This window comes from Molothrus ater, chromosome 11 (genome assembly GCF_012460135.2).
Source record: "Molothrus ater isolate BHLD 08-10-18 breed brown headed cowbird chromosome 11, BPBGC_Mater_1.1, whole genome shotgun sequence".
Taxonomy (NCBI): Eukaryota; Metazoa; Chordata; class Aves; order Passeriformes; family Icteridae; genus Molothrus; species Molothrus ater.
Genome location: NC_050488.2, coordinates 4,977,796 through 5,001,363, shown reverse-complemented (window position 1 = coordinate 5,001,363; position 23,568 = coordinate 4,977,796). Strand labels below are relative to the sequence as shown.

Genomic DNA, 23,568 nt, shown 5'->3' with positions numbered 1-23,568 from the left:
GATTTCGATTCCCAATCCTATCAGTTTGCTTTTCAGACTCTGTGAGGGCTCCACACCCATGTTTCTATCTGCAGACAGAAACTGTAAACCAAGAGAAAATCCAAATTGTTGTGCATTGGCTCAACAAACCACACAGGTGTCACTGGGAGAGGAGCTGCAGCTGTACTGCAGTGCTGGTAAAGGCCAGCATGCATTGCCACAAATGCTCCTGGTTCCAGAGATGTGGAACTCAACTGTAAAAATCAGCTCAGTGTGCACAGAGGTTTGGCACAGGAGTTTTCAGAACATGAACGTGGTTTCTTTAAGGAAATGTGCTGAAGGTGTAGGAGTGGGAGTTGTTAAGGTAACAGCTGATGAGGTAAAAGCATGTGTGACTGCAGCTCTGGACCAGCCTGGCCCCTGCCAATCATCTCCACCTTCAGCCTGTGCAAAGGAAACAGCAGGGTTTCCTATGTGTACTCAGAGGAAGAGTTTAGCCCAGCTAAGAAATTAAAAAAATCACTCAATAATGTGTCAGAAATGTTACAGTTTTCTTTCCAGGTTTTTCCAGGGTTTGCAAAGTTTCTTTTTAAAGATGGATGCAGCTTTTCCTTCTTTTGTTTTCATTTTTTCCTTCTTTTGTTTTCATGTTTCCACTTATTTTGTTTTGCTTCTACCCTGTGTAGTTCTCTTTCCATATTTCCTGTTAAAGTAAGTGTGATGTGATTGTTTTTGTTTAACAATTTGATCTGGAACAGATTATGGCATTGCCAACATTTCCTGTTTGGTGTGCAATAGAAATCTATCCATGCACTCACATTGATGAGATTGTGGAAATATTTGCTTGGGAATGCCAGCTCCATGACTGGCATAGGAAGCACAGCACATGCTTCAGGAATACTTTAAAGCAGTATTTTCAACTTTGAAGCCAGTGGATTCACAGAGGGAGAAGGATGGGAGAGGAACTAGTTCAGGTTGTTGGTGGTTTTGTTCTGTTTTCCATTTTGCAGTGGTTGGGAGCACATTATGCTTGCTTTGGGCAGGATGGGGGGACAGCTCTTGGGCATCTCTCCTGGAAGAGGAGCACGGAGGGACCACAGTGGAGTCACCTCCCAGTAGTGGTATTGCCTCAGTGTGTTCCCTGTTTCAGAAGATGGACACATGGGGTGTGCTCTGGCTCCCTCTGACATTATAGGGCAGATCCAGTCCCTGTGGTTTCCCCACCTGCTGTCTGGTGTCTCAGGTGATGTGAAAGGCTGCAGGGCCAGGCCACAAGTACAGGGACACTGCAGCCCAATGGCCCCAGAAAAGGGGAAAATGGATCTGCCCTGGATCCCCCACCCAAAGCATCATCTGCCCACTTATGTTCTGCCTTCTTTCCCCTGCATTGTATTGGTTTTCTATGGCACACAGAAACAATACAAGAATCATTCCTGTGTTCTTGCAGATCATTAAAATATGTGCCATCAGTTCTTATAAACATGGGACTTGGGATCTGCTGCTGCTTATCTGTGTGCAGTAGGAACCAGGCCCACACTGAGGATTTTGGTGTTTATTCTCTCAGTATCTGAAGAGCCTTCTTTTTGTTGAAAGCCTTTTTGTCTTGTTTGAAAAAAATGGTCAAGAGTTTGCCCTGTGTTCTTGGGGAGGATGTGTCTAAACACAAAATGAATTCATCCATTTGGATTTTACCAAAGACTTTGAGTGGCTTTAAAGTATATTTTAAATGTTTATTTAAAATCCAGAGTCAAATAATTTTTAACAAACTGTCTCAAGATAGAAGAAACTGACTTTTTGGAGTAACTGTATTGTTTATTTGTTGTATTGCAGTAGCACCTAGAGATCCCTACTGTGCTAAATGCAGAACAAACACAGAACAGAGCTGGTCCCTGCCCATGGGAGCTCACAGCCTTCAGTCTGGGGTCAGCCAGGAGCTCCGGGGCTCTCTTGGGGCAGTGAGTCAAACCCACAGCTTGACCTCCCCATCACCCCCAACAGAGAACAGATCAAGTAGGAGGCAAGTTTCAGAGAGCTGAACAACCTGCCCTTTGCTGCTGTACATTTCTCCAACTGATTTTTCCCAAGCTGTAGTTAGCAGGCCTGTGGCTGAGCTGTGTGGGCTCCCTGAGATCACTGCTGCTCCTCAGAGAGCCATGCTTTCCTTGTTCCCAGTGTCCTCAGGCAGATAGAGGTGTTTGGATAAAAGGAAGCCTTTTCAGTGGTTTATCATTTATATTATTTTTTAAAAAGTTTTCCTTTTTGCCTTCTAAATTTTCATTCTCATTCAGTACCTTTCTATGGTTGCTGCCATAGAGGGGAAGGGGGAAGGATATACCAAAAAGCAAACCTGACATCACACATGCACACTGTCAATCATCAAAGTATCAAAAACAAAGCTTGCAACAGCACAAACTTGTATAAATGTGGAAAGGAAAAAAAAGGACACTGACTAAGCACATCAGGCCATCTTGTCCCTTTTGGCAGCTTTAAGATAGGGTGGAAGAAACTCACCCATTTTTTGAGCTTGTCTCCTGGGTCACCATCCCATCTTTTTCCATTTTCTCTTCTAACACTCAGATATAGCTGGGGGTTTGTCCATTCTGATTTACAGCCTTAGAGTCCCAGGGAGGGATAAACAAGGAATCCTTCATGTTCATTCATGCTAGAACGAGTCAGGGGGTCTTAGGGGCAAAATAAGCCACAGGGTAATCGTCTGTTCCCTCCTCTACTTTAACTCAATGGCAAGGTGTGAAGATGATGATATTCAGCAAATGAACAGAAAGGGGCAACTTGTGTGTGTTGGATTGGGGCAGATCCCATCTGCTGTCTGTCCCTCCTGTGTGTAAAAGAGCAGGGGAAGAGCCATTGTGCCTCATCTCAGGGGGTGAAAGGGATGGGGTGTGAGAAGGAAACCCAGAGCCAAAAGCCTAACTGTGGATAACAAACATGCAAGTTAGAGCAGGGGGGAGGAGAGGTGTGGACCTTTGCAAACAGAAAGGTTGGATTGTGGTTTCCAGTGTGTGCTCCAGCCTGGAGCTGGCAGAAGCCGTGTGGCCAGTGACTAATGCTGGCAGGAGCAGAGCATGCAGCAGTGTGGCATCGTGGGAGCAGGGACAGCTCTATGGGCTGAGGGGCCTCTAAGTGTTACCCCAGAAATAAATAAATAAATATCCTGAAGCTGTGCGTGTCACTGGTGCAGCCCAGCAGAGCTGTCTCTGAGCCCCTGCTCTTGCCCTGTGTCTCAGGCAAGGGCAGGGAACAGCACTTGAAAAACACAAGCCAGACACAGGGTGCTCTGAAATGAAATCCTTCTGCCTGCATATGATAAAATTTGGTTTCTAATTACTTGTTTTGAAATGTTTTGTCACAAACTTCCTTTGGAGATGGAGAAGATGGAAGAAAATGGGATGAGTGCTCCCTGGCTCAACCTCACTATCCAGATCTCTGTGTAGAGCTCTCAAGGAAGAAGAGCTTCCTCAAAGAAGTCTCCTGTCCACGTGTGATGCAGCACATATCTCTGGGAGTTCCCACTGTGCTCTGAGGTTGTGATACCCTCTGTAGCTAAGGAAGAAAAAACAAATAGTCTTTACCTCTGTAGAGGTGGGTCTGGATACAGTCATCTGCATCTCATATACCCTAGAAGCCTAGGAGAGCTTGGATGTGGACTCCTGTAACCTGTTACAGGGACAGGCTCAAACAAAAGCTGTTTGGATGTGAATCCAAATCCAAATTCCCTAAGAGTTTCAGCTGCCAGTTGGCTGGGAGCCTTTAAGCTATCTCTAATTCCACAAAAGAAACAAACAAAAAAATAAAGTAAAAGGTGCTTTAAAAATACCATAAGGAGAGAAACTGCCATGGAAATAAATAGCAAAAATAACAATGTTAACATGTCCGGTGTCACAGCAACTCTGACATTCAAGTAGTGTGGCCGTGCCCACAGAGCTTCTCCCAGCACTGCTGGCACGGCCCAAGGGTCAGAGCTCAGCTGGTGCCCCATGCTCACTGAAACAACCCACTCCTCCCTGGGGCTGGAATGGATGTGAAGAGAAGGGGAGAGGAAAGATGGATGCAGTCTCTGCTGATAATCAGGTCTTCGCTGTGCCCGCCTTTAGTGGGATGGAGCCACAAAGTTCTGGTGGTTGTGTCTCTTGTTCCTGCCTGAGACAGAAGGGCCACACTTCAGAGCTGGAAGGGATATTGCTTCAGGTATTCCCCCATCCTCCGGGGCAGGGGCAGCCGCTCCACGTCGGCCGTGCACTTGTTGATGCGCAGCCGGCACAGGTGCTGCAGGCTGGCCATGCTGTCCTTGCGGCCCAGCGGCCGCAGCAGCTTCAGGTGTACAGCGGCTGCTGCCAGCTCTTTCTGCAGGGGAGGTAGAGGAGACGGAGGCGGGTAGGGAGCCTCGGTCTTGCTTTCCGTTGTGCAGGACAAGACGTAGTGCTGGATGAGACTGACCACGTCGGGGAAGGCCAGGATGCGAGGTTTGCTCAGGTAGTTGGAGTCCAGGCGGAACTTGCCGTCGGTGTACTCGATGCGCACGTTGGTGGGCCCGCGGTTGGTCTTGACGGACAGCGTGAACAGGTAGCTGGGGTGGGTGCTGTCCCGCACCAGGAACGTGCCCTCAGGCATCTTCTGCAGATGCTGCTTGGCCTCGCTGGCAGTGATGGAACCCCAGTACCAACCTGGAAGAACATCCGAGAAAGAATTTGTTACAGAAAGAGCATATCCTAGGACTGGCACTATATTTGGGGAAGCCTTGAAGACAACCATGTTAAGGGCCTGGGAAGCAGAGCCAGAGTTGGCAACACCTTCATTAATTAAGACCAAGTTCTAAAGGTGACCTGCCTATGCTTGCCATTGCTGTGCTGGGTCTTAGGATGAGGCTGGCGGCTGCTGCAGCAGCTGCAGTTTACAGAGAAAAAGCAATTTGCTTTTTGTAATTCCTTCTCCCAATTCAGTTACAAAAGATAAAGCAATAAATTAGTTCATGATGTATAGAGACTGCAGATCCATTTGCTGTGTGCACAAGAGCCAGCCATCCACAAAGGAACCAGGCTCCTGTCTGAAGTGAGATCAGGAGATTCTTCCTGGTGCTCAGATTGTGGAGTCGGGTCCCTGCACCCTTCTGACCCTGTGACTTTGCAATTGAGCCTTACCAGATTCTCGCAGGTAGGAGAAGGTTTTTGCAATGCAGAGAAGGTCTTCTTCAGGGTCCCGTGTCTGAGGTGGGTTGCTGTCTGGAACTGGAGCTGCAAGGGCAGGCGCAGACTCCTCCTGGAAGGCCATAACTGGGAGAGGCTGCATGATGGGCTCTGACAATTCCTCAATGCCCCTGAGTGACACTCTCCTGATCTTTTCCTCTGCCAGCAAAGGATGAGGTCTGAAATGAAAGGCACACTGTGCTATTTCTCCTTGCCTTGAGATCAGTTGCAGGGTCTGTCGAGTGCATGCTACATTATACAACGTGTTATGTTTTACAAACAGATCCTCAGTACCATTGTTTCTGAGAGAGGCAAGGGAGGAGGAAGGAACACAGCTAAAGATGAGCCTTTAGAAACAGGAACAGTGAGTTTGCCTCTTTGGTCTTATGGAAGGTGGTCAGTCCTACAATTTACAATGAGTTTGAATCTGAAATTTTTAGATGTTGCCTTTTAATATGTAGTTTCAGGGGCAGTAAGGTTTATGACAGCATTACAGCTTCAGTTACATGACTACGATGCTGGAGCATTTCTGTTTCTGCCAGTCGGATTGTCATTTACTGCAATATAATTAGAAGCAGAATTGGGAATAGCTTGGGTTGTGTCCTACCCACTTTCTGCTCAAGGATGACCTGATCCTAAATTAATCTGTCAGAACTCAGAGTGAGCTGATCACAAAGAGAACAGTGGGAATTCTTGTTTTAGCCAAGCCTGTGCACTACACCCACTCCAGTGTTTAGCAGCTTGATGGAGGAGTCAGTGTGGCTGTAATCCCTGCAGGACTGCACGAGGAGGCTCTGCCATGGCCAGACTGCTAGAACACATATTCCCCTGTGGCCTAAGTGGTGAAGCTATTCAACATCTAAATGCATTTTCACAGAGCCTGGAGCTCTCATGGGGCATGGGTGCTCCTCCTCAGCAGCACAGGGATCCTAAAGAAAAGCAGAGCTCTAGGGAGGATGGGTGTCAAAGGCCAGGAAAGTCTTCATTCCCAGGCAAGCTAATGAGCAAAAATTAGTTTCTGTCCCAGTGTGTGGTAAGCTCTTTGCCTGTGTCCCCTGTCCTGCTGCATGCCCTGTGTTACATCCCCCCACCATCCCCAACACATTTGTCTTTCAGACACTTTAAAGAGAAGATGCCTGAGAGAAATATACTCAATCCTCAGTGTGTCACTGCCACAGCACCACTGGAGCTGACAGTGATGGCACAGGGTAGAGCCACCTCCCCACATCGTTGAGGAGAAGCAGGAGACTCTGAAGTCCCAAGTGCTTCCCTTCAGATCATCCTCCTTCCCTGTGCTCTGTGTGAACAGGGACACTTCAGGTACATAAATAAATGTGCTATAAACTGATCTGCACCTGATCATAGCTGCACTCCACCACCTCAAACTGCGGAGACTCAAGTACGGGACAGAGAACAAGAAGAAGAGATGTGAGAGGAAAGTAGATTAGAGAGGACCTGAAAGCACTTTCACACCTTGTAAGTGAGAGCCATGATCAGTTCCACATCTCTGCATTTCTAAACAAACCATGGAGGTTTGGAATAAGGTAAATTTAAATCTACAGAGAGATACTCTTGCCCTTGCAATACATAGCAAACCCCCTGCTATTCTGTTGGTATTTAGGAAGGAACATTCTTTTTTTTTCCATGTGTGAAATCACATTTCACAAGAAGGATACCTGCTTGGCTTTCATGGTATCTATGTTTCTTAATTTCTATTAATGGGTAAGAAGCCAGGCTGAATAAAAGTGATTGCTGGCTCTTGTCCTCACCAGGGACATTTGGTCGCAGGACCTGTATTTTCAGGGGCTTTTGTACATCTGGATATATTTTTATACCTGGAGATCATTGTTGGAAAAGCTCTGAGTTCTCTTTTAAATCCTCCTGGAGATACATTTATAGGTGCTGAGGGCTCCATTTTTCAAGATATTTGGATGTCTCCCTCTTAATGTCATAGTCTTTACAAATGCCTAGCTACCTGTCTCCTTGGGGAGCGTCCCAATTCTGCATTACTCCCTTTTTGCACAAGGAGGACCATAAGCCAGATCAGCTGCTTGGAGCATAGTGCAAATAACACCAAGGTCATGGACATGATCCCCGTATGGGTCATTCAGAGTTGGACTCAATCATCCTTGTGAGTCCCTTTCAACTCAGAATGTTCTGTGATTCGGATCCTTGCCTGTGCTGATCCTAATTACCAATTGTGCTGTGCAAGGAGGGTGTCCAGGGCCTGCTGGCACAGCAGTGTCTCTCACACCAACTGTTCCCTAAGCTGAAAATGACCATGACTGATACTAAGGAAAATCAGTCCTGCACTATTCACTTGCCAGAATTCGAATACTGCAGTCCAGGTGCCAGATCTCTCTGAACTTATTTTCTCCTGGAAAATTTTTCTGGCCTACCCTTCCAGAAAGGTTTGGAATATAAAGAAAACTTTTCATAGCATGGAACATTTTTTCTTTTTGTATACCAGCTTCAGAGAGGAAATCAGGAATTGCGGGGAAGGAAGAGAGAGATAGCGAAGCTACACAAGGAAATGTCTGCCATGAATCAGGAGGAAAGTTGTTACTTTCAAGGGCTGTACCAGTTCACAGTTTGGTCCTCCAAAAACCACATCAGCTGTGTGAATTTGTCAGTTGATTTCTTTTACAGAGCCCATGTGCTTGAGATGAGTTTTCCCACTGTACTCGTGCTCTGATGCCTTACACTTTGTGCCACCAGAGGCTGGGGGAGCCCGGACCCCATGCAGGCACTGTGGGGATCCCTCCACCGCAGCCAGAGAAAGGCTGGGCTCACACATTTCCTATTTTCCTTCTATACCCTGGCCTTATGCCCCTACAAAACCTCCCAGTGTGGCCGTAGGCTCAAAGGAACATGCTGGAAGAGAGGAGAAGGATTAGAAATTTCGACAGACTGGGAGGTGCTGGTGTCCTAAAGAACTTTGTACATAGGCTGAAGAAAGGAGAGCTGCTGCTGGGAACAAACACAGCAGCTCCAAGCACAGGAATGGGAGAGCAGAGGATCAGCAAGTAACAGCGGACTACAGCTTTTAACGCAAGAACATTTGCAAAAGGGTTAAGAAGAGTTTGCTGGGATAAGGACAGGTTGAAAAAGGTTTGCTGACATGAAAAAGTCAGCCCTTTGGTGGGGCAAAGAAAGGATTTGCAAACAGTGCTTGTAAGAGAGAAAGCAGAGGAAAGCCGTGGAGAATCAGGACTGATAGAGCAAAGTGTTCATACAACAGCTGTGAGGAGGAAGCAAACAACCATATGAAATTTGGCATGTCTAGATCAGAGTCTGGGTGCACTCTCCAGAGAAATAGCAAATGAACTTCCCTGTGCTTTGGCAGCCAGTGTTTCAGAAAGCCTTGGAACGGCAAGAAAATTCAGGAGAATCAGATATGTCTGATACCATTTAATGTTGGCTTTGTAGTTACTGTGCTGATAAGCTAAACTTCATAACACAGTATAAGCACTACAAGAAAAAGTGTGGAGCTGCTCTCCCTTCCATCAGCTGAATCCCAACACTCCACTGGGAGCTTGGTCTGAATAGGATGGAGAGTATTGAGTTCAGGATAAACGAAATCCTACAGGATAATGAAAATGGAGCAATAAATGGCCTTCAAAATAGATATTAAAATGAAAACATCTACACATCTGGCTCCATAATAAGTTCTTGGTGGGTAAGAGAAGCAGTAGCTCTGGTATGCTGACCCTGGAGAAAAGCTTCAGATAAGGGTTTCCCAAAGGCCAAGCTGAAAACTGAATTCCCTTTGCCATGGCTATAGGAACTGCAGCTGCAGACTGAAAATAAGAGTGAAAACAAACCGCTCACATAGTAGGAAAGTAGTGGTAAACACGAGCTCTGCTTGTCTGTGGGACAGATTTTGGAGGGGAAATGACAGGAAAATCCCCATGCTTCGGTCATCACAGGCAGACAAGAAAGATTTTACTCTGAGGAAAATCCACCATACACTGGAGTGATAGGAAAATCTGACATGATGACTCAGACTGAAACAAATGCTCACAATTTCCAAGTATGCAGCATGTGTAAAAGTACTAGGTGATTCCTGCACACCAGGTATTCCTCAGCTGATAATCAAAGCTGGTCACAGGGACACTGAAGTGCCGACACATCAGTCCTGATACCAGAGAAGGCATCTGGATCTCACTTGTTCTCCTGAAGGCAGATGTGGAACTAACTATCTGTGTGCCCCCTGTGGCTCTCACTCTACAGAAAGCTGGGTTTATGTACATACACTTAAACTTAGACAAAACTAGCATTAATTTAGCATAAATACCTCCTTAGAAATAGACCAAAGCGCCTAAACTCCAGGGAAGTCTTTCCCCGTAAGCAGTTTGATTCCAAAAGGGCCTTAGAGAGCACCTATGGTGTTGGGTTGGTGTCAGCACTGCTGCTGCGTCCACCGCACTGAACAACGCACTCCAAGTAATTCTTACTCTCCCAAAGACTTTGAATACCCTGTATTCTGTTTTTCAGCAGTAGAAAGCATGGAAATCAGGAATACCTTATGGTTCCATGATTTTGGCCTTGGACTCTAAAACACAGGCACACAGGACAGACACATGAACTCAGCACTCGGCCGGCCAAAGTCATTCCCATTCCATTACAGTCACACATGGCAACACACAGGAGCTGAAAAACTGTCACAGAGGACCCTCCTAATTACAATTATCAAAGCACAGCTTTTCACAGAAGGCTGCAAAGTATCTTACCCCTGAACACAGAGGATCATGTCACTCCCGGACCAAGGGAAAAGCATTAAGTCTTCAAGAAGGTGGGAAATTATTTCTTCTCTTCTTGCCTTCTTTGCTTTCCCGAAGCAGCGAGTTCAGCCTCTAGTTGGGGTTCACGGTGAGAGAAGGCTGGCGAGTCTCAGCAAACCCCTTTTGCAGGTTGTTTCAGACGCAGCAGCAGACGAGCTGTCCGACAGACTTCAGCAACTTCGGCCAAGAAAATGCGTGCGCTCTCAGTGCTTCAGAAAAAATAACGTATTCTTGTTCTGCTTTTCAGAAAACAGCAGCAAAAAAAAAAAGTTTAAAAAAATAACCAGAGAAAAAGGAAATTACATATATTTAAAGAGGAACTGATCTTCCTTCAGAGCACTCTGAAATAATAATAAATAGGTACCAATAAATAAGATCTCCCCGTGTGCTGCGGGAAGAGCCGGAGCAGCGACCTGTCTCAGCGCTGGCTCCAGAGAAATGAAGCTCCGTGGAAGGAGGGGGGGAGAAAAAAAAAAAAAAAGGCAAACCTCCTTAGTAATCTTTTGTGTGTCCCTTTTAATCTGTTCCAGGAAGTGAGGAATTCCTGGAATCGTATTGTGTTCGCATCACTCTTCCTATATCAGCCACGAGGGGAGGAGGGGAAAAAAAAAAAAAGCGAAGGTATAAATAGCGGTGTCCAGCAGGGCCGCGTCCATGCTGCCATGGCCGGGGGAGGGAAGGGAGAGGAGGGGAGCGGAGCGGAGCCCTCCCGGCGGTGGGGTGGGTGGGCAGGCAGGGCTGGGGGAAGGGAGGGAGGGGAGGGGAGGGGAGGGGAGCCGTGCGGAGCCGCCGCCGCGCGTGTTCGCGGAAACGCCTTTGATCCATTTCCAAGAACTTTCCAGGAACGCGGGGCCGGCGCGCCGGGCGCTGCCAATGGGCGCCGCCGCCGCATGCGCGGGGCCCGCCCGGGGCGGGGCGGGCAGCGCCCACCGCCTCCTGCCCGGCCTTAGAGCACGGCTCCCTTTGATTTTCCCGCAGCCCTGGGTGGTTTTCCTTCCACTTGTTTTTAAGCATTTGGTGTCGTGCGGTGTTTCATGCCTCCTCTCCCCGGCGGTTCGGCATCCTCCCCGAGCTGGTGGCGCCTCTCCGGCTCGCTTGAGCACCGGTGCAGGGCAAGGCTGTGGGGCTGGAGGGGTAAACAGGGACTGACTGGGGCAATTTCCAGTGAAACCTGGGGAGTGAGAGGAGGCTGTGCTGCAGGGTCTGCTACTCTGGGCAGCCGTTGTGTGGTTGTCACGCTGCATAGGTTGTTTTATAAAGGTTATCTTGGTCACCTGGGAGTCTCCTGTGAATCAGGTATCAGCTCAGCAAAGTCTCCTGGAAAAGGCTACACCACCAGCGTTTTGTCCTGCATTTATAGAACACTTTCAAGTTAAAATCCGGCAACCCACAAGGAAATATTTCGGTTTCTTTTAGGGTTATTTAACCTTTTATTTTTGAACACTTTGTAACAAAAGCTTGATTGTCTTTGTCTTTTCCTGCCACGAGTTTCCACCTCTTCTCTTATTAGAGATAAGACAAAATGAGAGTGGTCTGTCTGCCACCTCCATTGGAGTAGGTCGAATACTTTAAAAGATTAGTAATTATTGTGCCATTTAGAACATTCAGAAGTGGATGGGGCCGAGAGCAGAGGGGAAGGCAGGATGCTGATAAGGGTGAGATTAGAAGGGTGGTTTCCTTCCTGGGAATGAGCCTGAGAGGAGGCAAGCTGTGTTCGGCTCCTGACTCAGGCTTTCAATCCCTACAGTTTCATCTGGCAGCTCCTCAGCTTCCTGCACATTTCCATCCGTTTTCTGTCCTGAACCAGGGGCAGTGCAGTAATGAGTGCTGCTAATAATACCCAGCTATGCGAAGAGAGGGGTGCTGAGGGCTATCTAAGTATCCTATCTGTCCATCTGTCTAAGTACTCTAAGGGCCATCTCAAAGGGGTGGGAATGTCAGCCTGCAGGCACTCCTTGACCAGTTTGCTTCTGAGCCTGACAGACTTCAGCTCACTCTTCCTCTGAATGTGTGTAAATTTGCAGGGTAAGCGGGGGCCTGGCAGAGGAATTTCAGTCCTCACCTCTCCTGAGCACAGCAAGCACAACATCCAGACGATCATTCGGAGGGCCCTTCGTAGCCCTGGCTCAGGCTTGCAGAGGACACCTGCGTGCCTGTGCCCCTTCAACATCTAAATCCGAGCTTGTTTAAACCTTCTGTCAGTGGTGCAGCAGCACGATGGATTTCAACAGATCTAGACTACAGAGGTGGGAGTAGCTCTCATCTCCGGCAAACCACAGTGAACCTGCACATCAGAAGGTATTTAATTCGTCGTCAGCCTCGGGGGGGACGCTGAGATCCCAGCCTGGTGTGGCGGTAGGAGCGCTGCAGCCCGGCTCCGGCATTGAGGAGATGTCTGCATGGTTTTTTCACTTAGAATTGGGCTCCATCTAGCGACCCTCGCCTGGAGGAGGCTTTTAGTGCAGGCTCTGTGCTGGGGGCTGAGCAGCCATTTGGCTCTCGGGCGCAGAGAAGGCACGCTCAGTGCTGTGCAGAGGAACATCCCCGCAGAAGCGGGGGCTGCGCTGCCCAGTGCTCCCAGTAGCCGTCCCGCTCTCCCGCACTGGTTTTCCAGCCGCAGTCACCGGACCCGAGCCGCTCTGCTCATGGTCCTGCTGGACCCGGAGAGACGAGCATTGTCTCCAAGTAGCTGATGGGTGTGAGCATCAATGAAAGGAGTTGCATTTCTATTGAAAACTTCTTTAGGGGACCACCTCAAAAAAATATTCAGGCCAATGCCTGGGCTGTTTTATCTAAGAAATCTGTGATCGGTTTGAACTCACGAGCACTCAGCAGTGCTTCATCACTCGACGTGAACGTTGTGCTCATTGGCACTCCTCGGGCAGAGGGCAATGCCCCGAGAGGGGAACAGCACAGTGTGCCCGATGTGCCAGTGTCCCAGGCCCTGCACAGTCAATATAAAGTGCTGCCGTTCACACAAATTAGTTGTTTAAACCCAGTTTATATTCATATAAATGGCTTTCCAGAGTACTGTCTTGAAAAATAAGGACATTACAGAGGAAGTAGCAAGAAATCTTGTTGAGTCATATAATTGAATGCTAGGCTTTAGTTATGAAAGGTGTCAAAGAAAGCTCAAAGCTCGCAATAAGCCAGGGAAGAAAATTCAGAAACAGCGAGGCAGTAAGTCCCTCAGGAAAGTTCACTGACACAACAGCACCATCTGCTGCTAAATGTGTGCTCGGGAAAACCGGTGGCCAGAGCCCCTTCCCACTGCGGCTGTTACACGACTTCTGGGCGTTTGGACATTCCTGTGATCTTGTAGAGTTGGTGAAAATGAAAAGTGACATCCAGAATCGTAACTCTTGAGAGGGGTCTTTGTGCCTGGGGACTTGGTTTACCTTCACCAGTAGCTTGAAAGACTGAAAGTCACCCCTTTGGTTACTGCCTGGCCCTTACCCTGAGCTGTAGTATAACAAACCCCACTGAGTGACCCAACGTTACCAATACCAAGCAGCTGTTCCTTCTTTAGAGGGGCTTGGGCTCGTTATTCGAGTAGGACACAACAATTCCTGTAATCAACAACAGGTGGTGCACTTAATGTTGTGGTTTTGATTTCCCAACCTGGTGAGTAACAATGGAGGAGTCTCCAGGGTGTGGGTGAGCTGTGCGGTGGATACAGGGACATCTGAGCTGGCTTCATGAGAAGTAGGATGTGCAGAAAGGAATGGCTTTTATTTCAAGCTGTGAAAAAATACCCTGGGTTATTAGAAGGATCTCAGCATATTCGTTGTCCTGAGACTTGTGGCACATGGTGACATAGAAGGTGATGGCAGTGTGGCATCTATTAGGACTTTTGCTGCTTGATTCGAATGCTGCAAAAATTGTATTCCTGAGTGATCTGGAAGGCCACCCCAGGACTACCAGGTAATGCTGTCATACCCATTAGTTGCAGGATGTTTCAGTGAAAGAGATTAATTTCTTCTGCTCCACTGCAGCATAAAATGAAGCACCATCTCCTGTAGACAGATTAGAAGGTTTTTTAGGCTTTTGATTTATGATTCTTCTGTGAAAAAAATTTCATATCTGCTGAAAGGGAAATGTCCAGCTGGCATCTCTCTGACTCCCCCATCAATAAACTTTGGAGGAATATAGATGGAACCTCCCAAAACCTTCTCAATGACCAAGACAAGATACCTGTAATAGGGTGTCTGAAGCCAGGCATAAAAAAGCAGCTTTTCTATCTTCGTCTGTATTTCTATAGGAAAATACCTGCTATGTGCTAACACGGAGGAATTAATCTTGAGGAACAAAGTTAGGTATCAGGACAGGCTCTCCAGATGGTAAGAGTGGTGTTCTTGAAACTTATGTTTTCTTAACTAGAAGCTGCTTCATAGCCAGAATTTTAATTCCTCCTGGAAACCATGCTATAATCCCATGGACACATGGACAGAGGGTGCTGAGACTGAAAGAGAAGTTGTTCTAGCAACAAATCATCAGTAAAGATTATCGCCTATGAAAGAGCTTTATAAACCTGGTTTTGTGTCAGCCAGGAGAGAAAAGAGCCAGGCTGTTTGCTGATGAGCTTTTTGAGTCTGTTTTTTTTTTCATGCCTTTTTGATAAGTCTGAGACAGACACCTCCAGAGCAGAGCCAAAAGACAGGCGAAAAAACATACATATAATTTGTGTTTCCGACCACTGTGTACATGACAGTCTAAACTAAAGATCCTACAAGAGGTTGCTTTTGTTCTCCTTCATATCAAAATGGTACTCTGTAGAGCTGCCCTTTCTTTCTTTTAATATCACAGATGCAGTTTCTGAAGAACTTCCTGGGGGATTTAATAAGGTTGTTGCAACCGCCCAACCAGACAAAGCCGTGTCCTCACTTCAACCTGACAGTACAGAGGATTTTCTCTTTGGTGACATCTGTATAATGCATCCCGTGAGTGTGGATTTCTCAAAACAGCAGAAAAAAAGAGAGAGCTGTTACTCAGACAAAGCAAAGTTTCAGAAAAACAAGTCATTAGTTTTCAGCTGATAATTCCTTTATCACAGCTGTTTCCATGAGACATTGCTATCAAAGGGCACCACCAAGCAAATCACTTTTGTATATAAGGAACCCGAGATCCCTGTATCATTGAGGTATCACTCCTGAAGATCTGCCACCCCTCAGAGAACATTTGATGACATCAGCTTTCCTAGCTCTCCAGATGACAGCAAATTCAGTTCCTTTCATTTTTATTAGGAAATGAGACATTTGAAAGTCTGAAATGTCTTTGATCCCAGCTATTGAATTGCTACAGCCTAATAAAGAGGCAGTGAAAATACCCAGTGAAATAACCAAAATTAACCTTCTCTGTTTAAACAGAGTGGTGCTGTCTGTCTGTAAAACAGGTATCTGTGATATTGAAGACATTATAAAATCAGGGAGAGCATATCCAGACTGTGTGCTGGCTAAAATAAAAGGCTTCAACAGGTTAAGACACTGGTTAGAGGAAAGGGGTTGCTGCCCCTAAGCTTATTGAAAGAAGAGGACCTTAATATTTGCTGTTTGCTTCTATAAGCTGTGTTTTATTTTGGGACAAAGCAAGCATAACTGAGCTACACCAAATTCTCTTTTGAAATTTAAGTTGCTCTGTGTTGTTGCTGTTGGGGACTTCTGGTAAAAGTAGGATTAATGTTTAATTTACAGTGTGGAGGATTTTTGTGAAGATGAAAGAACTTTTGCTGTAGTGGGCTCTTAGCCCTTAATAGTACTGTTTTAGGGGTTTTTTAACTTCAAAAAGCAAACATAAATAAATAAATAAATAAAAACATCTGTTTGAGTGAAAAACATCCCCTGGCTCAAGGAGCTGCAGTGGGCCTGTCAGTGTATTCTCCATCAGCATCTCCAGAGGATGCTAATGGATCTCCACCTGCCATGAGCACCAAGAGAGGCTTCAGGAGCTGCTTTTTATTTTGGGGTCATCCTTGTGTAGAGTGAGGCTGTCTGATACTTGGGCTGATGCTAGAAAGGCTTTTTAGGAGTTTATGGTGGTTGAAATGAGCAGAGGGTTGAAGTAAGGCCTTATTAAACATGATTCACATTGGATTTTTAGGTGTTTTGCCCTGTTTAAACTTACTACTGGTTGCTGGTAAAATGATGAGCTTTGCCAAGAGCATATCCAGGCAACATCAGGTGGTGAACCCAAACAAGCTTTTCATCCAGTGAGATACTCCTCTGACTTCAAAAACGTGGTTTGTATTGTCCCAGTTTAACTCTTCTCATCAGGAGATGGTTCATAACTGAAACATGTAGAACCAACTAATTTCACACATCCTGTCTCATTCCTTCATCTTTCCTCCTTGCTTTCCATGCTCAGCTTATTTTTTTAGAAACTCATTCTTGTAATAGTTAGAGTCATAGTTTTTTAATGAAATTCCTTACTTCTGACACACTGTAGAAAATAGCAACCCCTTCAGTAGACATCTGCTTGGAATTTTTACATTTAATATTTCTTAGAATAGAGCCATAAATCGCCTTCTACCAGCTTCAATGTGCTAGTCAGTGTAACTCCTGCCTGCTTTGGGCAGCTGTGGGGTTTTGGGTGAGAGTTACATGGAAAGATCCAAAGCAGGGCCAGGAATGGGAGCTACAGATAGGTGTGAGCAAGTATGGTTTTCAAAAGAAAAAATGCAGAAGAGAGTGGAGAGATTTAGGAGTTTTCTGAAGGGTCTGGCCCCCAGTGACTGAGTGGAGAGAAGAGAACTAATAGTTACCTGTTGCAAAGAGGAGGAAGTTACCATCCAGGACAAACAGAAAAGCAGAGACAGGGAGAAGGCATGGGAAGGAAAATCAGAGCAAGCGGGTGACCACAGAATCATGTTATTGAAGGTTTGCAACCTGGGAGCTCACAGTTACAGACACATTTCTCTGAGACTACTGCAGTGGGAGGTGATGCAGACTAAGACGGCTGACAGCTAAACCTGAAAAGATTGGAAATAGCTGTTTTCCTCAGGGATTTGATTAGCCCAGAATAAGTGAACTGAATCAGGGGGCCAGGCCCTCCAGCAGCTGAAGTGCTGAAAGCCTGGAAGGGAAACCTGAGGCAGAATAGCTGTAGCATCACATCACATGGTGATGTACTGCAGATCTGCATCCTGCTAACTTGAACTACTTTTTATTCCTTGGGGAAAGGGCTCATTAGCCCTTTTAATTATTTTCCTATCTGCTAGAACTCCAGATGCTATTATGTTACATAAAATGACAAATGTATTTTTAACTTGTAAAGCATGTGAACTTTAAGCTCCTTCCAGTGATACGAATACAGCTCCATTTCGATGCATGACTCATCTTCACATGTAGGGAAAAAAGCTCAGCATTTCACATCCCTGGAACCACACTCTGTGCACCAGTGATGAGCGACAGTTGCTGTGGGAACCATCTCTTTTAGTATCCTGACTATGCATCTGAAAGTGCCGAGAAACACTGACCGCGTCTTTGGTCGCGTTTAGTGACTGCATTAAGTGAGAGCACCCTTTCGATAGCCAAGCGCCTGAAGGATCACTGCCTGCTATCGCGTGTCCTTGTAGCAGCCTGTTTAACCCAGGGTTCGGAGCGAACGTGGCCATTCTCCCCCTCCCCGAGGAGCCATCGGGGGAAGGGCCGGCGGTGCCACCGCGCGGGCGCGCTGCGGTACCAGCCCGGAGCTGCCGCCGCTGCAGCCTCATTTCCCCCCTCTATCAGGGCCGTTTACCCCAATAAATTAATATCGTGCGTTAAATCACCGCCCTAGATCACCTTAAAACCACCGCGGGGGTTGTTCCCCGCCAGGGTTGTTCAGGGGAGCCCGAGCAGTGGAACCTGAACACGAGGCAGCTCCCGCTCCCCGCTCGGGCCCGGCCCAGTCCGGGCCGCTTGTCGAGGCTCGGGCCGGTCCCGCCGCCGGCAGCCCGGCGCGGCTCGGGGCGGGAAGGCGGCGCGCACCTGCCCGGGGCGGCGGGGCGGACCCAGGCAGAGCCCGCCTTCCCCGAGCCGCTCCGGGAAGCCTCGACTGGGGCCGCGCCGCCACAGGCAGGTAATGGAGCTCCGGCGTGGAGCTGCCCCCGCCCGGCTCCCGCCGCCGCCGCCCCCCGCTCTCCCGGCTTCGCCTCAGGGCCTTCCCGCCCTCCGCCGCCGCCTCAGCGCGGGGGGCTGAGCAAGCGGCCCCTCTGCTGGTGGTAACGGCGCTGCTGGCACCGGCACCCGCCCCGGGGATCCCCCTCAGGTCCCCAGCGGGACCCTCCCGGCTTTGGGAGCCACGCCATGGCATCTCCACGGACTGCAGTTCTTGGGAGGTTTGGTGGTCCCTGCCCCTAGCATGGGGTCCCAGGGTTCGGTGCCTGCCCAGGCAGTGCCACTCTGGGGTTCAGTCCAGGTATTCGTGGCTCTCTTGCGCAATTTGGGAGTGTCGGGATGAGGCAGGGGAGCATTGTGAGGATTTCTATATAAAACATTGAGGCAACAAGTGGTTGATGAGGGTTTGTGAGCTCCAAGCTCTGTTCTGTTGTACAGACCTTAGCTGTGGTGTTACTCCAAGACCCAGTAGTTACTCAGTTACTTTTTGTTGCAGTAAAAGCGGTGATTTATACCTGGAGACTGAGAGCTGTGTGTACTGGAAGTGGGGTGACAGGTCTGTAAAGCTCAAGTGTGCTTTCCTGAGGTGACCCTTCACTTCTGTTCTCTCTGGCACCTGGTCATCTTGTTAAGAGAAAAGCCGTCAGGTGGGACAATAGTTAGTTGATATCAATTACTAACACTTGTTTACATTTCTACTCAGGACTAAATGGCGAGCAAATGGACTGCTTGAAGCACTGGGTTTGATTGCTTAAGAGAAAGGGCTCTGCTGAAGATACCCGACAGATTCCTGTGGGGTATCTCTGTCATCCCAGACTCTTCCCTGATATGGAACAAAGTGAAGGTGAACAGGAATCCCAGGCAGAGAGTCACGTGGAGAGCAAGAGCAGTGTGGAGAGCAAGAGCAGCGTGAAATCCTTACCTGGGGGAACAGCCCATGTCAAACTAGAGATAAAAAAACATGCAGTTACAGACGACTACAAACTCTCCAAACGTGTGCTAGGGTTAGGAATCAATGGCAAAGTACTGGAGTGTTTCAACAAGCAGACAGGCCAGAAATGTGCTTTGAAGGTAGGTGTGTTTTGTCTTTTTTTTTCCTTATTTATGGTTTGGAGGCCAAAGTTCATTCCCTGTAAAAGCTACTTGTTCTGTGCTTACCTTTCTCAAAGAGTGATGCGTGAAGAATCTGAATATGTGGAAACATTTGCTATCACAACACTGGAGTCCCAGCTTGAGCGTTTTCCAGAATATTCTGTGTAGTTTTCAGAATAATGTTATCAGCTGTGAAATTCTCGTGTTCATATTTAAAAGACAAGAAAGCGGGGGAGAGAACCGTGTCTTGGTGTGTTCTTGGAGAAAACTTGTTAGATTTTGAATGAACATATTATGCAATACTCACAAAGGAAACTATTTTGGGTCTTGTGCAGTGAATAGGCCTAAGCTGTGAAATACTTAAATGTTCATTGATCTTCAGTCTTTCCTCTGTATGAAGATTTTTCTTAAGGAGCATTTCTAGTTGTTCATTTATTTTCCTCCTTTATTTTTGTGATCACTTTACCAAAGGATATTTCCTGGGAAAGCACCAGTATGGCAAGTGAGTTTAGTAGATATTTATGGTGCTAAGTACCACTTAAATTAATGGAGCAATAGCCATTCATTGGAGAGCATGAAGCTTACTTGCCTTTTGTTCTGCAGCTTTTAAACTTGAAAATTTCCTTGGTGCTCTTAAACCACATTATTGGGAAAAAAGCAGCCTAAATGAGAACCAGGATGGTTCAGTACCAGAAGATTAAAAGCAGCTGAAGTAATTGTCATGAGAGCTACTTATAGGTGTTACAGATTCCTTGCTGGTGTTAATCTGGTGGGTCCAGGAAGCTCTCAGGTATCCTTCCTTTCCCTATTCACACTCCATGTGTGCTGGGAGCAGAGTGGATCTGCCAGGAGTCAGCTGGAGGCTCTGCCAAGGCCTGGAGATGGTCTCTAGCAAACAGAGCTGCTGTCCCCACCAAAGCCTTTGCATTGTGATAGAGAAGCCTGGAAATACCTGGCAGCTTGGAGTACTGGAAAAATAATTTAATAGAGGAGCTAGAAAAGCTTATAATACAATAATTTGCTGATTAATTCACGTGTTTCCAACACTCTGATGTAGTTTGTCACACTCTTTTGTATTAGCTTCACGTAGCTCACTGACAGAAGTTTATCATAGGAAACTGGAGGTTTTGACAACAGACTGCAGGTACTGGGGTTTTGCACCTGCCATGGGGAGAGTCACATCTTTGCATCTCTGAGATGATCCATTAATCAGGTCCTTCTGCAGTGCTACCAACATTAATCTCTAAAGTTAGCATACTGTCATAATAGTGAATGCTGAAGCTGATCTGCTGCTTCTGAAGAGTTCAGTGGCTTTGTTGCTGGTTAGAGATCATTCACACTTCAAAGGGTTTGCAGTCATAAGGGCTGGAAGCATTTTAAAACAGAAGTTGCCTTTCCAGAAGGCAATCCAGTAGCAACAAGTATGTTCCAGAGCAAATTTTGTAGTTCTGGAATGAAGTAGAAAACGTATATTAGCATCTGGAAACTATTTTTTTATTTTAGCCCTCAGAGCTGGGGAGAGGGAGAAGAGAATGGGAATTGCTGTGCCCTGATAGAATGTATTCTGCTTGATGGGTTGGAGGAACCTATTGGTGGAGTCTCTAATACCTGTTTGTGTTTAGCACTGATTGAGTTGGCTGATTTTTTCAGAACTTTTAATATATATTAAGGACCAAAGTTCCACTTCCCCAGTCATTACAGGTCAGCAATAGCTGATGGATCACTGACCTTACCCTGTAAATGTGTTTGTCATCCTGTTTCCCATCCAGCTGTGTAATGTGTGCACTTTTCTTCTGAACAGGACAGAAGTATGGCAGCAATATTAAGATGTTTATAAGTTCTCTAGGGAGTTTGAATGGCAGATAATAGTTTGCTGCTTGCATGTGTGCATTTCTCATCATTATGGGTTTAAGTGCTGAATAAAAAGTTAAACATGCAATTAAGTAAAACTGCCAGCAGCCCAGAGAGAATCCACAGCTCTCTGCAAAGATGGTCTAGTGAGAAGATTAGCCAACAAGGAGGGATAAAAACTCTGCTTGGTTAATTTGCAAGAATAGAAACATCTTTTCCCAGCCCTGAAGATATTTGCAAGGATGAAAATATTCATAGGAAGTTTTTCCTTTGTTTCTTGTGAAACCTGAACTGGGCCACACAAGTCCCAAACCTGCTCCAGATGACAGTTCAGAGCAAATCATCCAGTCAAAGCAGTTATGTAAAAGGGACAAGAAGCTTAGGAAAAAATATTCAGAAACAGCTTCACAGCAGAATTCTCTGTGTAGGGACAACAGGGCCTTGCCACTGCTTGTTCTTCTCAGGTGTGATGGCAGGGTTATCATTCACTTACAGGAATAGAAAGTGGAGACTGATGAAGCTGTTACAGAGCAAACCCAACTGGTATGACAGGGAAAGAGAAATGGAAAGACTGAGTTGCAAGTTGAACATGAAAAAAAGGGATGCTGGATGGATTTTTTTCTTGAGGTTGCTTGCACATATCCATTGAGATTTATGTATATTTGTGGACAAATACTTCAGGCATGAGAGTGCTTGCTGTAACCTGCTCCTGGGAAAGGAAGAACATCACTCCTGCTGCTGAAGATAAAGTGTAATAGGCTGTCCCCCTTCACATCAAACTTGCCCATTAAAGCAGCTCCTGACTGGGCAGATCACACTGCTTTCTGCCTGCAGGTTTTCTTTTAAATGGGAACAGAGCCAGCACAGCCAGGGTCTGGATAGAAATTACTCAATGAAAGGAATTCTAGCAGAGGTACTCAAGAGGAAAGGGCTTGAACAGGAAAAAATATTCATTCCCAGAGCCATACATCAGTCAAACACTCCATTCTGTAATTGGAAGGCCCCTGTTGTTGTTGTTGTTAGTCTGTATCCATAATTGGAACAGGTTAGAATTTCATTAATCATTTTGGAGTGGGAAAACACAAGACATCCTTTTGGAGATACTGCAGGCTTTTGGTTATTTTCCTAAAATACTGTGTGGCTTAGTTTACTCGGCTTGGCATTGTGATTCGCTGCCCAGTTTACAGCGTGCTGTCAGCTTTGTTTCTGTTGAATTGAAATGCCACAGGCATTGCTGTCCTGCTCCAGAAAATCTCATCTGGTTTCTCACTTAGACACATAATGACATTTTGGCTGAACAGCACTGTTTCCAAATAGTGAGAACACGAGGATTTCGAAAAGTAGAAGCATAAACAAAACTGCTGTGCAGGACTGTGGCCTTCTAGAAGGCAGCTATGTTTTAGTCTCTGCCTCCATTACAAATAGAAAAGCTTCTCAGATCTCTTTCCATAGTTGATCCAGAAATAGCTGTCAAGTGAAGTCTAGTCACTCTTCTATTTTTATCTCCTCTCTGCCGGCCTGCCCCCTTCTGTTCACTTTACCTTTTGGGGCTTTAGGGCAAGTTTAACCTCCACTTCTGTAACACTGACATCTGGCCCAGTGTTCTCTGCTGGTGTTTGCATTCCTCACCCTTTTTAGGGAGAGGAGGAAACCAAAATAGCTGGTTACCTGTGAGGATAAGTGTGGAATCCTGGGACTTGCCTTCCATGAAAAAAACCCCAACCTAAAGCTCCATGTTCTTTCTTTCCTTCTGCCTCATTTCTTTTTTGGCACAAATTCCTGCTAAGTGGTGTCAGAATAATACTTCAATGTATTTGATGGTCTCCTTTATTTTTGTGGAAGATGGCAGGAAGGGCTCAGAGCTGGAATTAAGAAATAATAAGAATAGAGAGAACAGAGAGGTAGAGAGCCTCCTGCAGGGTATTGGGGCTTCTCTGCATCTGCACCTTCAGGATTTTGGTGGATGTTTCAGGATATAAAAGCAGTGTTAGACATCATTGCCATACTATTTATCTTCACTAAACAGATGGTGCTTCTTTCCAGAAGAAAATGGAGGACAATTCAGGCATAGCCACAAAACAAAGACCCTTGGAACTTCAGGAAAGCTGAGTACCTTGGTTATGGGTGCATTGGCACTTTGGGGATGGGTAACTCCTGAGTAGCAGTGGTAAAATGCTTCTCCCCTGAGCACTGGGCACATGCCCTGTGTACTGCAGATCCTCCAGCCACCCCACGCTTCCAGGCTCAGGTGGAGGGTGTATGAATGGACCTGCTGCTTTATGGAATTGTTTAGGTTGGGCAAAAGCCTTAAAGATCAAGTCCAACCATTAACCCAGCACTTCCAAGCCCATCACTGAACCATGTCCCCAAGTACCACATCTACACACAGACCTTATCCTCTGGAATAAAAAGTGAGTTAAGGCATCCCCTGCCTCATGGAAAATGTGTTGTGCTGCTGAGTGCCAGCAGAAAAGTGACTGTAACTTGCTGGTTTGAAGACAAATAGGCATAGCCCAAATGTTAAATAAAGCAAAAAGCAAACACAAAATTGAACACCCTCCTTGCCTT

At 46.5% G+C, this 23,568-nt stretch overlaps 2 protein-coding genes across 4 annotated transcripts in view; one reads left to right on the top strand and one right to left on the bottom strand.

Annotated features, from left to right (window-relative positions):
• Window positions 1–1,695: 1,695 nt before the first annotated feature.
• On the bottom strand, window positions 1,696–10,758 carry CISH (cytokine inducible SH2 containing protein). Its single transcript, XM_036391096.2, has 4 exons — window positions 10,453–10,758; window positions 9,914–10,200; window positions 5,136–5,359; window positions 1,696–4,661 (listed from the first exon to the last, which is right to left on the bottom strand). Exons 2-4 carry the CDS (start codon window positions 9,958–9,960, stop codon window positions 4,159–4,161), a joined length of 774 nt encoding a protein of 257 aa, XP_036246989.1. The 5' UTR covers window positions 9,961–10,200; window positions 10,453–10,758; the 3' UTR covers window positions 1,696–4,158.
• A 7,135-nt stretch (window positions 10,759–17,893) lies between these two features.
• Window positions 17,894–23,568, top strand: part of MAPKAPK3 (MAPK activated protein kinase 3) — a 47,114-nt gene continuing 41,439 nt past the window's right edge. The window contains exons 1-3 of one of the 3 annotated variants that reach the window (XM_054516087.1): window positions 18,131–18,358; window positions 18,554–18,613; window positions 18,761–19,128. In XM_054516087.1, coding sequence (XP_054372062.1) covers window positions 18,886–19,128 — 243 coding nt within the window. In that variant the 5' untranslated portion in view covers window positions 18,131–18,358; window positions 18,554–18,613; window positions 18,761–18,885. Of the gene's footprint in view, window positions 18,020–18,130; window positions 18,359–18,553; window positions 18,614–18,760; window positions 19,129–23,568 lie in introns of those variants that run through there. The other 2 variants (XM_036391244.2, XM_036391245.2) reach the window with 2 other exon arrangements.

Coding starts and splice junctions, on each gene's coding strand:
- CISH (XM_036391096.2), bottom strand. CDS start 9,960: ATGCTTTTCCCTTGGTCCGGGAGTGACATGATCCTCTGTGTTCAGGG. Junction 5,360..9,913: donor ATGATCCTCTGTGTTCAGGG/GTAAGATACTTT, acceptor CTTTCATTTCAG/ACCTCATCCTTTGCTGGCAG. Junction 4,662..5,135: donor CTCCTACCTGCGAGAATCTG/GTAAGGCTCAAT, acceptor ATGTTCTTCCAG/GTTGGTACTGGGGTTCCATC.